Raw genomic sequence first — 16,330 nt, 5'->3', positions numbered from 1 at the left:
GCTAAACAAGATAAGCAGATCCTGACACTTCAAAACTAGGGGGCAGGGGAGGAAGTGTGGATTTGGTTGCAGATTTTTGTGTATTTGGGATCACACCAAGGCTACTAAACATAGGTTCACTCTAGAGGTCTTTGTTTAGGAAAAGATTCCAGTCCTAATTATACTTGAGCTGCAGCAGCATAAATTTAAGAGACCTAATGCCTGGTGCCAGCACATCTGAATGCCACCTTAGCCACACTCCTGAGCACTTCCTCAGTGACAGAGAGAGATGGGTGACACAACTCCCAGTGAGAGATAACATGGGTCCTAGACATGCACCAGAAACTGAGCCTGGTGGAAATACTGCTTTGCTCCCTTGACACAAAGACAACAGCCCACCTGCAGACAATGTGAAGCAGATATCTAGTCCAACCTAGATGTCAGAAGTCATATTTCAGTGTCCTTTATGGGAAATATCAGCACTGGATGTGTCTCGGCTATATTTTTGGGCAATTGAATGCTCACTCAGCACACTGGATCATAGAGGCAAGATCCCATTCCCCCTGCTGGCGTGTCTTTGTCTTGCTGCATTATCTACTCCGCCCCCCTCTCATTTCTTTCCGTATAGATCAGCGTCTGAAAGCATCTTCTTAACCACATGTCCAGCCAAAATCAGTCCATGTGCTGTCTGAAGAACTGGAATCTCAGACTTGGACGGCACAGGAGCTTTCACACATCTGACACACCCAGAGGCTGGTACAGAGCTATACAGTTAAGACCATTACAGCACTGTCCTAAATAACTAAGAAGATACATTCCTCAGAGCTAAATGAAGTGGAAAGTTCCCCTGGAGACCCTTCTGCTTTCTCTGTTTATGTCAGACAGTCTAGACACGAAAGGAAAATGAGAGTTAGTGCTGCTGTCAGAAAGGCTCTTGCTCTGAGCATAGCTTCTTCTTAATGTTTCTCCCAAATTTCTCCCACAGACCACAGGTGGTGCTTGAACATTGTTTGTCTAAGCTAACGAGGTGGGCTTTTATAGGAGGACTGTTTTCTGTAGTCAGTATCCATTCTTCCACACAGGGGATCTGGCAGCAAGCAACAAATCTCTCCTGGCAATACACAAATAGGATCTGCCCCCTAAGCTGGCTCCAGCACAATACACTTCTCTTACACTTCCTTGGCCTGAGGACTGCCTCAACAGTCCTGGGCACAGGCCCCACACTGACTCTCCATTTTGATAAACACAACACAGTCAATGACAGCACCAGCCCAATGCAGATCCTTACTGGGGAAAAATCTTTCCTTTCTTTCCACAGACAAGAATTGAAGGGCTCTTTCACTTCATTGGAACCTGTCCACTGAGTGAAGGCAGCCTCTCTGTCTCCGAGACATGGCACTTGGACAAAGATTCCAAAGTGCAGAGTGAGTTTGGGACAGGTCACCTAGACAGAGCACATGCAGGTGGTCAGCAGGAACCATTTCAAACACAGCTAGAAGGTGAGAAAGCAGGACCAAGGGCATCAAAAATGCTCAGCAATACTCCCTGAGAAAGAAATCCAGAACCCACCACCCCCCCTGTCTGAGACTGTACTTGTTCAGGGCACAGTCTGTGTTCAATAGCTGATAAACTCTCTAGACTGAAGAAGGAAAGTGGTGCCCACTAAATGTGGCCAGCACACCACCAGGGAGAGGGAGCACACATGCAGCCCACATCCAGTCCTTTACAGCCACTCTGGGGTTAACAGCACAGTATTCCCACTCCAGCAGGTTTTGGTGGGCTCCAGAGTTCCATAGCTGGGAAGCACGCAGAGCTCTGTGCAGCACTATGCCAACACATTTGGGTTTGCTCAGAAATTGGCCTAATTCTTTCAGCACATTGGTGTGGGACTGCAAACAAGGAAAGACTATATGGATATTACACGCAAAAATTTTAGTGAAGTATTAGAATCTCCAAGAATCACTTTAGACATTACACAGTCAGAGAAGCAAGAGCCTTCATGCACTAAACAGCTAACACTTTTCCTCAGAGGCTATGACATTTTCCATGGATGTTTCCCTCACCAGCAGAACACAAACTCCCCTGCTCCTTTCCCTGCTCCTCTCACTTGTCAGCAAGCAGCCCCAGAGATCCAGTTCCCCCTCCGTTTACCACTGCCACAAGGGAGCACTATTATAAAACTGCTTCCAGAAGTGTGATCCCAGGCTTAACCTGGATGGGCACAGCAAGTTCCAGAGAGACTGCAGCTGCACGTTAAGCGGATCATTCCTTTCCGGTTGTTCAGCTGCGCACTAAAAACTCACCAGGAGCCACGGATGACACGAGGTCCCGGGCTCTGTTGCAGAACCCAGAGCTGCGGGAAGGGCTGGGGAGGATGCTATTGTCCGTGGCTGGCTTCTTTGCAACTACAGCACAGGGCTGGAGATGGGACAGCCACCACATCCGGAGCCTCGGGGCAAGTGTCCCTGCACCGCTCTGGCTACTGTAACCCCAACAGATACAATCTGGCGCTGAAATGCCTCCGCATGCCTGTCTATACCCTGTCTTTAGCCGTGCTCTGGTGCAGACCTTGAGAGCACAAGCTGAGGAGACACGGTCCAGCACTGCCTGCGGTGAAAAAGTGCCGTGGGCTGCAGCGAACGTACACAGCTTCCACAAGGGAAAGGACGGGGCAGATCTGCCACTGCCTCGCACAGTCCCACCTCCAGAGCAGCTTACACCAGAGGTTGCGAGCCCGGGCAACTCTGACAGGAGCGCCAGCCTCGCCCAGGCTGATACAAGGCTCGATTCACAGGACTCCGGCTGCGGGAAGGAAGAGAAGAAGGATCTCTCCTGGCGTCCCGGGGAGATGCAGCGCTGGGCTGCCCGGTGCCAGCGCCGCTAACCGTGCGAGCGGGCTCTCAGCAGAGCCCAGACGGGACGATGGAACGAGCACGCGGTTCCAGCGGAAAAAGACGTCCACGGGCTAAAGGCAAGCGGGAGGTTGTCACCCTCCGGTGTCCTCAGCTCACTTCTGGCCGCGAGCGTCCTTGTGGGCGGCAGCCCTGCGCTCCGGAGCTGCCCGAAGCGCAGTCGAGCCGCAGCGGGCTAACCCGCGGACGGTCCCGGCCGCTCTCCCAGAGCCGCCGAGGTCCCGCTGACCCTCGGTGCCGAGGCTTGCCCGGCTTCGCAGCGCCCCTGCCCGCTCGGGTCTCCCTCCGCGCCCGCGGGGGGGAACCGGCCGAGCGGCTCGCACGAACAGGGAGCAGCGGCAGGTGCCTCCGCCAGGGCAGGGACAGAGAGCGGCGCCGCTGGGCATCCCCAAGCATCGTGTCGCCCGTGAGCCCCCCTCCCCGCAGCACCTCCCCGCCCGCGCCGCCGGGCAGCGACACGCGTGGGACGGCAGCCGCTCACCCCACGCGGGGCAGCTCCGCGTACCTGGCAGGGCGGCGGGCAGCAGGGCGGCCAGGAGCAGCAGGGCGGCCCAGGGGGCGGCGGGCCCAGCCATGGGGCCGGGGGCGCGGGGCGCGGGCGGCGGGAGCGGCGGGGCGCGGAGCTGCCGCCCGCCCGGCGAACGTCTCGGCGGGGCTGCCCCGCTGCTGCCTGCGCGCCCCGCCGTCTCCTCCTCCCGGGCTGCCGGGACACTGCAGTGGGGCGGCCCCGCGGAGGCGGGCGCCTGCCCTCCGCCCCCCGCGGCCACCCGGCCCGCCCGGCTCCCCGGCCCGCCCGCCCCGGCGGCCGGTGCCCGCAGCCTCCTTGCCTTGGCGTGCGCGCACCTGGCTCCTTCGGGAAACATCTCCCCGAGGAGACGAGGAGCTCCGAGCCTGCCCCTCGGCACCCGGGGGGATTTCAGGATTTCAGCTGGCCCACGCATGTTGCACACACCCTCCGTGCTGCCTTCTGGCTTGGCCCCTGTGGCACTGCACCTTCCCGGCTGGGGTGGATATTCAGTCTTGCGTGGGCACAGGGATTGCTGTACAGAACTTTCTACACACGGTTGCCTTTCCTTCTTCACATCATGTTTTGTTCTTTCTGAACTTCCACCCCATATCTGGCCGGGGTTTTTGCTCAGTAGCCTTGCATTGGAGAGATGCACTGTTAGATCTACAAGGCACTTTGCTGTCTGACTTGTCTGGCTCTTCCCACAACACTCCAACACGTATCCCCCATCTACTTTTTGCTGCATTGCTGCAAGATATTTCTGTAACAATTAATAATCGGTCCTCTGCTGTGGAAACTAAACAAAAAACAAAACAAAACTAAATGGGGCATAAAAGTTCTTGCCTGCTATGAATGGAGAGGAAAGATACAAGAGTTTCTGCAGGTATTGAGAAAATAAACACCATATTTTCTGGGAAAAACAAACGAACAGACTAAACAAACAAAAGCACAAATCAAAAAAACACAACTAACAGGGGGCAGGCATTGCACAGGAATCTGGCTTCACACCTGCCTTGGCATGGTGCCACACAGCTCCATGGCTGAGCACATGGAGGACTGTCACAGAGTGGCTCCAAAGTCTCAGGCTACACCTCTGCTGCTGTACGTACCTGCTGCTGGGACTCTGGCCCTAGTCACCACTCTGGCCCTCCTGGCCAAGCTGCTCAGAGTCCCCTGCCCACAGGAGCACACTGGCCATGTCCCCACTGGTATTAGTGGATATACATTATCCTTTGTGCCCTGCATGTTACATATGTGTGTTTTCATCATTTGCAGCATCTAAAATGAGGTGCAGTGTTAACTGATGAGCTGAATGTGTGTTCATAGCAGAACACTGTAGGCTGCATACCCTGGTGATGTTACAGTGGGGTGGTTTTGGAGAGCTCTGTGGGACATAAGGAGGCAAACCTGGCAGCTGCTCATCCATACTAGGTACAGGGCAGCCTCCTACAGAGCTATACACCTGGGTTTTGTTTCATTGCAAGGTGATCACTGCACTCTGTAAGGAAGCCTGGGAACAAGCTGAGACTGGAGCAGCCATGCACAAGGTAAGGACTGTTGTCCAGAACTGAAGCAGGGAGCCACACTGAGACAAGCAAAGGGAGTCCTGAGTTGTGGGCGTCTCCAGAAGGCTGTCTTTCACCACTCCTGGAATATTTTCTCCTAGAACTTGACTGCTACAGCCTGGGAGAGGCTTTTAAAAACAAAGCAGCATACCAAAGAGAAAGAGTCTCTAGATGACAGGGCTTCAGAGAGCTCGAGTTAAGGCACATCTATTATACCACATGTTCAGTATGTTGCTGTCTGCTGCAGCCTCCTGGCTTTGCATCACACCAAGCAACCCTGGTCACTGTACCCCTCATTGTTCTGAATGGTGCCCCTGCTGCTTGAGCATCACTACTTCATTATCCCCTTTCAGCCTTGGTTCTCCCCTTCCTAAGGGGTTCTTCCCCTTTGGCATTCTCGAGGATGTGGTTCGCAGTGCAATAACATCAGTCACATAGTGAGGAATAGAATGCCAAAGAGCAACTTTGAAAGGCCGTCTCTGAATTATGACTCAAGGACCGACTTGAACACTGATTGGTTAAACACATGCAATTCTCACATGGGACACGAGCTGTTTCTGAGGGAACATATACCTCATTAGCAAAGCATAACAGCTAGAGGAAAAAAACCAAACCAACCACGCTGAGAGTTCTGGACATTTGGGTCAAAAGTTTTAGCAAATAAACCTTCCTAAAGAGGATCTACTAGAGTGAGAGATCTCAGCATCACAGAAATCCAAATCCTGACTGTTATCTGCAGCAAGAGCTATTCTGTGTGAGGAAGGTATCATTGTATATGGTGGGCATTTGGGAATTGCAGTGGATGGAGTTAGTGGAACAAGTGTAATAATGCCAGTACTCCCTGACAAGGATGTCTGAGCTTTCCCGAAGAGAAAACAGTATCTGGCAAGGCAGGAAGAACAGCCTCAGCATGCCTCTCCAGCACCCACACAGTTCCCCTCGCGCCCCGGCTGATCATAGGTGGCAGAGGCAACACAGGGGACCCCTCCATGGGAGCTGACATTGCTCAGCAGGCTCAAGCTCACTTGCTGCTTTTTAAATCACAGCTCTGAAAAGGGAAAAACCACAGCACTTACCAGCTGGAGGGAAAATGGTATGTAGGTGTATTGGAAAGGGTGAAGCTTTGCAGAGTTCAAAAATCTGGAAGGGTTTTTATTTTCCTTGCTTGTTTCTTCATTGCTTGCTCTATGCAAGTGCATCCTGGGAAGACAGAGGGTTCAATATGCAGGGGTGCAGCCATCTGTCTGGATGAAACTATCCACCATGCTCGCCAATATGGGCTCTGCAGTCTTAGAGGCTTTTCATTTAAAAGACAGAATTCCACTGAGAATGTGGATAACTCAGAAAACAACCAAGATGCCATGCTGCAATGAGTATGGACTTTTTCCTGTGGCAATGTGAAATTTGTTCCTTTGCAGGAAAGGCATTTTCCGTAATTAGCCCAACTGATATTAGTGTAACATCTAAGATTAAATTATAGCCTAAACCAAGACAAGGAATATTTGGGATTGCTGATACTTTCTTGTTTGTGCAAATGCTTCTCTTTCAAGCCACATGAGCCCAATTAATCACTATATGCTGGAGAATCCTGAGCAGATGCAATACACGAGCAATTTGTTTTCAGGATTTCTAGAAAACTCATTGAAGCAGGTCCTCAGCTGGCACAGTGTAGCAGAGCTTCTTGCCTCACCTCCTTTCATCCTGTTTGGAGCCCTTTTATTTATACCAGCTAATGGAACAGCTTTTGCATTTGGCAAACAAACTTACTGACTCTTGACTTCTAGAATGTTTGTCATTGATGCAAAGGGAAGATAGCTGCAGGCTGTGAGATAGAAATGGTATTCCCAGTTTGTAGGGGCAGGTTTACAAATGGAAGAGACAGGCAGACAGAGGCATATAAAGGAAGAATTTTAGTGAGCCAAATTGCCCAAAGACTTATAAGCAATTTCAAAGGCTCTGTACAAAGAGTTTCTCTCCTTTTTAATTCTGTGCAGCAGTGGCTGCAGCTCACCTGGACACAAGCAAGCAGGATTCAGCCCCAGCATCAGCCCAGGTATGAATGTGGTAGCCTGGGCTACAATACAGGCTTGGTTCAGCACCCAACAGATAAAGCCATATCTGCTGTGGAGTGTCTTCTGCACAAGCTGCAATCACAGCTTAGGATGCAAGTGAAAATGTAGCAGCCTTTCACTAAATTCCAGTGATATTTGCTTTATTTATGCACAAGACAGGAGGAATCCCACATTAAACACTGCAAAGAAAGTTTCTGAGCACCTACTCTAATGGCAACCACCATTCCACACAAATTTGCTTCAATTATCTAAGACACTTGTCTTGTAAATATTTTTCATCTGTTTAACACTAAACCTGGACAAAATGCAAGGAATATTTATATGCATAAGCCTAAGTGTCTATTTTACTCCAAGATGAACGGAAACAACTTAAAGCATATTAATCATGCAGTTCTTTTGAGTTGAAGTGTACAGTTCTGTTGAAGGCCACTAACAGAGAAAAGAGGCTGAAAGAAAGCCAGGAAATACCTTCCAGCAATGTAAAACTACGTGAACTAGCAACCACTCCTTTTCCTTGCAGATTGCCCTATTTTAGTGTGAGTTACAGGTTGGTAGAAGCACAGATAGCTGCATCATGTAAATAAAATAAATGCTTATTTTTAAAAAAGACAGCATAGAAGATATACTTGTTAAGGGCAAATCTCAAGTAGCAAATAATCCCAAGTAGCCAATAATTTATTTGCTGAATTTTGCCTTTTTTTCTGGTTTACTTGCCTGGAAACAGTTTCTTTAATGTATTTGTTAATTATTTACATTTATATGTTTTGGTAACCCTCCCACTTAAACCAAAAGAACGATTTCTGTTGTTTTTATAACAAAATGGTTCAGGCATGTGTTCTGAAGATATCTGGGGTATTTACCCAATTCAGCTTCTAGGTAGAGATTCCAAAAAAAACCTGCCAGAAGAAAATGAAAAGCTGCTTATGTTAAATGAAATTGCCAGATGAGTGTCAGTAGAATCTGAATTCTTCTATGCCCATCTGGTAGACTCATTTAAACAAAAACTAAAGAAGAGGAGATTATGTCATTAAAGAACTCCTGCAAGCAAACAAGGAGCAACTAAAGCAACTAAAGGCTGTTACGCAGCTGTAGAGCTGGCATGCCTTGTTTCTTGTGTTATGTCTGAAAACATGTATTTTCCATGCCATTCTTCTATAGCAATGTCAGTGTTTTGGCTTTAGTTAAACTCAATGATCTTAAAAGTCTTTTCTAAACTAAATAATTCTATGAGTCTATGACTTTTATGGACAAAGTGCTCAGCACTATTTCTGTTTGGCTCCTGGATGTCAGGTGCCCACCACAGCCAGTCTATCACTCCCCTCCTCAGCTGGACAGAGGAGGGAAAATATAGCAAAAGGTTCATGGGTTGAGATGAGAGTAGGGAGAGATCACTCAACAGTTATGGGCAAACATGTTTGACTTGGGAAAATCAATTAATTTTATTACAAATCAAATCAGAGTGGGGCAATGAGAAACAAAACCAAAACACCTTCCCCTATCCCTTTCTTCTTCACCAGCTTACTTTACTCAGATTTTCTCTACCTCCTCCCCCACTGCAGTACAGGGGCACAGGGAATGGGTTTGTGATCAGTTTAGCATGTTATCCCTGCTGCTCCTTCCTCTTTAAGAGGAGGAGTCCTCACATTCTTCCGATGCTCCAGTATGGTGTGCCTCCCATGGGAGACAGTCTTCCATGAGATTTTCCAATGTGAGTTCTCCCCACAGGCTGCATTAATTGCTGCAGCATGGGTCCCTTCCACAAGATACAGTCCTTCAGGAACAGACTGCTCCAGTGCTCTGAGACTGGGTCACTCTACTGTGTGCTTCCCAAGGAGTCACAGCCTCCTTCAGAGCATTCTGTTCTGGCATGGGGTTCTCCGTGGTCTGCAACTGGATTTCTGCTCCACCATGAACCTCCCTGGACTGCAGGGGGACAGCAGCCTCACCATGGTCTTCCCAAAGGCCTCCAGGAGAATCTCTGCTTGGGTACCTGGAGCACCTTCTAATTCTGCTCCTTCACTGACCTGGGTGCCTGCAGAGCTGTTTCTCTCATGTATTCTCATTTCTCCAGCTGAAGTTGCTGTTGTGCAATTTTTTCCCCCTTCTTAAACACATTATCCCAGAGGTGCTGCCACTGTCGCTGATGGTTTCAGCCTTGGCTACTGGCAGATCTGTTCTGGAGCTGGCTGGCATTGGCTCTATCAGACATGGGGAAGCTTCTAGCAGCTTCTCACAGGAGCCATGCCCGTAATTCTCCCACTCCTTGTCATGTACCACAATACAGGGTGGCAGTAATACTGCTTCTCTCCATTAAACTGCTTCAGCTTCTGGAGCAGATGAATATTTTCCTTTGAGTGTTTATGCATATGGAGATAGCTCTGTGTTATTCTTCAATGCAGTTTTGTCAGAACAGTGAATGTAATAATGCCATGTCATGATCCCCCATTCCTCATCTCTTGGTGAGACTGAGTTGGTATAACTCAGCCATTGCTGCCTTGCCAAACACCTTTCAACACTGTAACTAGTCAGCATTAAAATAGCAGAATATAAGTGCTACTTACAAAAGTCTTTGCAAAATTTATATTTAAAGCCTCAAGAACAAGTTCCCTGTGTTCCTGCCTGGTGTCACAAAACCCAAGTCCAGCTTTGGAAATTACAACCTAATAAGAAGCAAGGTGGGTAAATGAAGAAAGTCCTGAAGCATGTCAAACCTGGGTGCTGTTGACTGCCTGAAGCACACAACCCCCAGCAGTATGGGATCTCTGCCACTGTGATGCCTGGACAGCAATGTTCACACCCTGGTAACTGTCAGGAGAGAGAGTGATTGACACAAGCTTTGATGATGGGCACCATCAGAGATGCAACACTGTCTGTCCAGGTTCAAGACCATTTCAAGTGCTAAAGCTCAGTCAGCACAATGAAGTGTTGAGTCCTGAAAGCTTCATCATGGCAAGCAGCAGTCTAATAAAAGGTGTGTCAGCTTGCCCACTCTTACCATGGGTTCTTCCAAATTAAACACAATTGTGGCTGCTTCTAAAACAGGAAAAAATGCCTGATCTCACTGTATTGTACCCTCCACAGTGGAAGACTACTGAATTGGAAAAGCTTGTGTTTTTAAGCTGCCATTCCTGCATGGTGCTTGTGCATCCACACTGCAGATGGTGAGACATGGCAAAAAGAAAGCTTTAAGCAGAAACTTTGTGAGTTTGAGGCTCTACCAAAAACTCTGACCTATGCCATTTTGCCAAAATAAACAGATTTTCAACACCACTCCAAGGGCTAGAGGCCATCTGAGTTGCATGGACAGGCCCTGCAGCACAGCCTGTCTATGTGATGGAGAGTTTAGGACTTCTAGACACCCATTTTCACCCTCCTCTCCCTAACTCCTACTGTCAGCTACTCTGACAGAAACTAGGAGAACTGAGGACAAGCCCAGGATGGCCAGCAGCTCAGAGCAGTGATTGTAGGGACACTCGCATGCTGCTGGCCCAGGGATGGGGACAGGGACGGGGACAGGGACGGGGACGAAGAGCTCTGGTCCTGTGAGGAAAGAGCTCTAACCAAGCTCGGCAGTAATGGGATTGTGAGAGGATGTGCCTTGTGAATTTGAGAGCCTCAGAGGATTCATCTCCCAACTAATAAATGTCTACTGGGCCCAGATAAATCCTCCGATTTACAAAATTGTCCAAGCTTGTTTGTTGTAACACTCCCCTTGCCCAACCACAAGGAGCAAGTGACAGCCCATTCCTGATAGGCACCTCCATGAAACTCGTGTTCCTGGAAACTTAGGAGTGAGAACACAACTCTAATTTTACAGCAGTAGAGGATATGTGCTCTTTTAGATCCTTCTGTTTAAAGAGAAGGCTATGGTTTTGGCTCTATTTGGCAAGAAAAGAACTAGGACTGGTCAATGGCCTGGGCTTACTGTTTCATTAATGACTGTAACTGCTTTGCTCTCACAGTGTTTTTTTAGTGATATTATTTACTCAAGCTTCAGCCCTACTTGGAATTCAAATAAACTGCATTGCACTGCATTTTCTGGCAGGCACCCAGTGCAATGAATTTCAAACTAGTGTTTGATTTTGACAGCTACAAGTCAGAGAGGCATCTCACTAGTCAAGACTAATTTTTCCAGTTGCTACACAGCATGACCCTATGAATTTACTGTCAGTCACATTGCTCAGGTCACATTATCCCTCAGTAACAGTACCCTGAAAATATGGTAACGTGCAGATGGTGATCTGTAGAGTTAGGTGACTTTGAATCTGTGGTATTTAAGACCTGAAATTAACTGTGGGTGTGTCTACTGATATTTGGAAGAAAGATAAAGGATCTTCACCCTTTAGGGTGACTCACATAGACTTGAAATATTTGGAGTTATTTGTGGCTGCAGATCTTAAACAGATAATTGAAAAAGTGTGGGACTGACATGACTTTTCATTAATAAAATAAAAAAGAATAATACATGAACTTTCTTGAGATCAAGAAATCTTCCCAAAAATATTATTTTTCCCCACCCCCAATATTACATATACTTTCGAGTCAAGGTTTCTCAAAGAGCTTTACAAAATGCTGCTTGATGAGCATAAAGACAAAGTATCACGCAGATCTATTAAACATTCTGGCCCATGCACAGGCCAGGCTAGTTAAGGCTATCTTTAAAGGGGAATCCTGGCCAAGGCATCATCCTTCCAGCTTGTTTTGCATATAGGAATCAGCTAGAGCCCCACACATTCCTCACACGCTCCCAGCCAGTCCCCAGCAGCACTGAGATGTTTGTTCTTCCTCCTTCTCTCCTGCCAAGCAGCTCCATTGCCTAAATCTTCATGTCAGCCTGGTGACTGGAAACAATACTGCCATTGCACAAGCTGATCCTCAGAATATTGAAGGTTTGTGCCTAATTTCTTCATGAATGGTCTTCCTGTCACCAGGGCCATGAGGAAGGCCAGATCCATGCACAGCCCTGGCTGCCACCCTACAAGAGCTTCCTGCTCTTGCTTCTGAGCTCAGCAGCAGGCACTGTTGATATTTGGCTCTTAGGACATGTCACCTGGAGGTTTCCCTCAGACAGATGCCCCCAGAGTGGCCTGGTGTTTCCTGGCTGATCTCACAGGGGCAGCTTGTGTGGCAGCATTGTCCCTGGGCACAGCTGGGGCTGCTCAATGGGGCTGGAAGATGCTACCAGGCCAGCTGTGCCTGTGAACCAGGCACAAGGAGGATGCTACAGTGAGCATGACACCACCATGCTGTGAGGGGCACAGCTCTGTTGCTGTTGCATCGAAAGAAACAGAATGGTACCTGTGATCTGCCTGCCTTGAAAAACAGAAAAGAAAATCCAGTGGAACTCATGAAAATTATGAACTGAAACTGATTTAATAGCATCAGCCAGGTAATTTCACTTTGAATGAGAGCATCTGTGCAGACAGATAGAAATGAAACTTAAATCATTCCCTTTGCATTTATATTTCCAAGTAATCTAGATTTCCTCTGCTGGCACTCACCTTTGAAAAACCCTCACCACACAATGGTCATTTCTCAGCAGTCTCTGGTGCCTTGCTCTTATATGTCTTTCCTTTTTGTGCCTGTAGGCACTTCAAGGCAGGATTAATCATTTTTTCTCCTGCTGTACGAAACCCAGAAGAACCAGACCTCCACCTCTGTTGGACTCTGGCAGCACCAGAATGAAGAAGGTCTATGGCTGGTGTGCCTCAGAGTCAGAGCTAAGCTGGGTGGCAGCACCCCATACAAGCCATACTGCAAGGGGAACAGCCATCAGTTTTCTGGGAGAAGAGGCTGCCTGAAGGAAAACTGCTGCTGCAAGTTAGATGCAGAATTCAATATTTCCTCATACTTGGGATACTTGGCACAGTGGTTATGAAAATAAATGACAATCAATTCTTTTTCTAAAGAAGTGGGTACAAAGATAATTTTGATGCAAATTCTTTTCAGAAACCATTTTCCCCCATGAGAATGCTGGCATTTAAATGCACTTTAAGAGCTAAGAAAAACACTTAATTTGTTCTTTGCTGCCATACAGGAACACTGTGTTTCAGATTTGTCTCAAAAACTTCCTGAGCAAGTGGGTTTGCCTTGTTAACCTCACTCTTAGTTGTGGTTAGCTTCTGCTAGGTGCCAGTAGTGCTTTGGGCCTATTGATTGTTTTTCAGGATACTAAAGAGATTAATGTTTTGAATACACATCAGAACTTCTCTTCACTGTTCAAAAAGGACACATAATTGAAATAGAGATAAGGCTATTGTTCTGAAATAAAATAGGCAGAAAATTATTTTTCATTTCTTTTTCATGAGGATACTGAACCACTCATTCTGGTTCAATAGGTCAAAATTTTTGCCACCCCTCTTGGGTTTTGCTACCTTGAGCAAATGGTTTTGTACCATTCATCGGAATGGTGTAAAACTGAAAGAACCAGATCTTCACTGATCACTGTTGTTAGCATCTAGATGGCTAACCAAGAGAATCTGTTGCTGAATTCAACACTGAAGTGATTTCCAATGGGTCCATTAGAGCTAAATGTTTTTCAAAGTCTCTCTAAGATGAGGTGGTGGGAATTTAGCCTTAGGACAAATGGCCTGGGAAAACTGCCCACTAGAATTGTTCCAAGTCTCTAGAAGGGCAATTGAACATAAAGGCATCATCTCTAGTTCAATGAATCCTTCAGCGGGAAATCATTGCTGATCAGAGGAGTACTGTAGGGTACAATTACTATACATTTGCTCTATTCTTATCTTCTTCCCTGGGCATCAGCTTTTGGTCATTCCCAAAGACAAGACACTGACAAAGATCTAGGATCTAGGTGAAACATTGGTTTCACCCAAAAAAGACATTTCTGGGGCTGTGATGTGAGTTGTCATTACCGAGAGCAGCTGCTCTGTTCACAGAGTTCCACTAGAAAGCTCACATAAGGGCAAGGGGTCAAAATCTCATCTCATCCACATTCTCCAGGAGAAGGATCTACATGGACTTGTACCAAAGATAACTGAACCCAAACAACATCTTTCTGACTCATGAAAGAGCATGAACAAGAGCTGCTCTGAGTCAAACACTCCCTGTATCATGCAGGCAGCTATCCTTCCTCCCAAACTAGGGCTGAGGACAGCCGAGAAAGATGCTATGTTTTTAGTCATGTACTGTTCTGTATGAAGTTTTAATCCTGAGTACATCCATAAAGCAGCTAGCCAAGTCCATTCAGCTTCCAGTTATCTACCTAAACACAACCTAGCATGACCCAGACTGGACTTAAGCAACTTGTAAGCAGAAAGCCGTGAGAGTGCTCCTTTCCATGCAGCTTATTAATATGCAGCATCCTAGTAACACATGTCACTGCAGACACCCTTATGAACCCTTGTTATGCTGTCACAGCCTCACAGAGACCTAATTCATGTTCAACAGCTGAGACACTAATCCCTGAGGCACTGTGGGGTTTGGGTCCCTGCTATCCAAAAGCCTTCCTGCTACTGCAGCATAATGATTGCAGCTGGCAAGTTAACTCCATGTTGAGGCAGCAGTGGTTGGAGTGCCAGAGAAGGTCTTCCCTGAGAGCTCACATGAGCCCAAGATCACCAGGAGGTGTGTGGAGGCCAGCATTGCAAACCCCCACGCAGGAATCAAGCTGAGCAGCTTCTGGCCCATGGCAACGCAAGTCAAGGCCAGGCTGGATTGGGCTTTGAGTAACCTGGTTTAGTAGAAGGTGTCCCTGGCTATGGCACAGGGGCTGGACCTAGGTGATCTTTAAGGACCCTTCCAACCCAAACTGTTCTATCATTCTGTGAGAGCAGCGCCTGCTGGGACTGGAGCAGAAACACGAGACAAACGCTCCTCTCTCTCCTATTCATTAGTTTCCCAGTAATCCCAAGGAACATCACTAGCATCTTCAGGGGCACAATGATTCTCAATTTTGGTACAATGATTTTGGTCTTTGATGTGTCTTAGGTGATGATATTTTGGCTGAATTAGATCATGCTGGTACCAGACAGTCTGTGACGTCTAAGATTCCCGAGTGTGAGGTGCTATGGCCTGGGGAGCTGTCATGATGATCCAGGATTTTCTCTGCAAAACGGGGAGGAGAGAATACCCATTTCAAACCCTCCAATCCAAAGGACTTCGTGAAATTCCTTTAGTTCTAGTTCACTGACAATACTTTAGGCTCCACCTTCTGGTGAATGACTGAAGTGCAGGGAGAGACAATGCTCCGAGTTAAGTTAAAACAAGAGTTTGCAAGACAATACCATTCAAATAGAAAAATACCTGAACTACACTTTGAATATTTCAGGAAAATCCACTGATCTTCAAAAAAGTGTCCACAAAATAGTTCTAAAAGGCATCATAGTGTTTTATTTCAAGTCGTTTTATCATGCTGGATTCCATTTTCTTCACTTGATACAAACTGTCATGCTATAAAATAAACTTTATGTTTTAAGCAGTTTTCTCTCTCTTCTCATTAGTGGCAGTGAGCACACACAAATTAAAACTAGTGCCATCATAACCACAGGTCGAGTCATGGGGTCACTCTAGAAAGTTGTGGAAGAGCATGAAGAAACAGGAAGATGGCCCAAAAGGGTGTTTTTCAGCTGAAAAGCATCCTCTGCAAAAAGGCTTCTCACTAACTCATGCTAACCAAGAGGACAAAGCATTCATTTCTGAAGTCTCTCATCCTCTCAAAGTTACTGAAGAACCTCAAGCAGAGTTTTTAAAACCTGATCTAGATATACCATGTCAAGCCAAAATCACATCAATACCATTATCTTTTATCTCATCTGAACTACAGCAACTACTCTAAGCAACAGCAAAAAGTGTCTCTGAAGTAAGGCAAGCTATGGAAACACAATCTGTAATTTATGTATGACCATTGGTAAAGATGGAAGAGAGTTCCAGCTTCTTTTGGCACAATTTTTCAAAATCTTTAATACCAAGCAGCTCAAACTTAACAGGACACGTCTCTAGTCCTGATGGAACTAGAGATGAGAAATATTCCCAAATAAACCCAGTGAAAGAGAGGTTGCACAGGAAGAGCCAGGTGGAAAGACAGCAAGATCCTGTTCTCGTATTGTAAAGTCATCTAACATTTTTGTTTCAGAAATTTTAAAGTCACTCACCAATACCAAGAATAAGTATTAGAAGAATATATTAATGCTTTCATCTATTTGAGAGCAACTATTTGAGCAACTATTGAGTCCTATTTGAGAGCAACCAGAAATTCCTCTTTTTAATGGAAATGCTCTAATGATCTATAATGGTTAAGTCTACCTTCCATGTGGCATGAGGCATGAAGATCTG

General features: G+C 46.9%; 1 protein-coding gene and 1 pseudogene across 1 annotated transcript in view; one reads left to right on the top strand and one right to left on the bottom strand.

Annotated features, from left to right (window-relative positions):
• The window catches only part of FNDC1 (fibronectin type III domain containing 1), a 63,907-nt gene extending 60,327 nt beyond the window's left edge, over positions 1-3,580 (bottom strand). Inside the window, exon 1 of the mRNA XM_085055872.1 lies at positions 3,397-3,580. Within this exon, the coding sequence (XP_084911998.1) occupies positions 3,397-3,466 (70 nt within the window). The 5' untranslated portion in view covers positions 3,467-3,580. The remainder of the gene's footprint in view (positions 1-3,396) is intronic.
• Positions 3,581-15,584: 12,004 nt separating this feature from the next.
• LOC146439755 (ligand-dependent nuclear receptor-interacting factor 1-like) overlaps positions 15,585-16,330 on the top strand; it is a 3,034-nt pseudogene continuing 2,288 nt past the window's right edge.

This window comes from Lichenostomus cassidix, chromosome 3, assembly GCF_008360975.1.
Source record: "Lichenostomus cassidix isolate B80296 chromosome 3, HeHo_3.0, whole genome shotgun sequence".
Taxonomy (NCBI): Eukaryota; Metazoa; Chordata; class Aves; order Passeriformes; family Meliphagidae; genus Lichenostomus; species Lichenostomus cassidix.
This window is presented reverse-complemented; position numbering and strand designations above follow the sequence as displayed.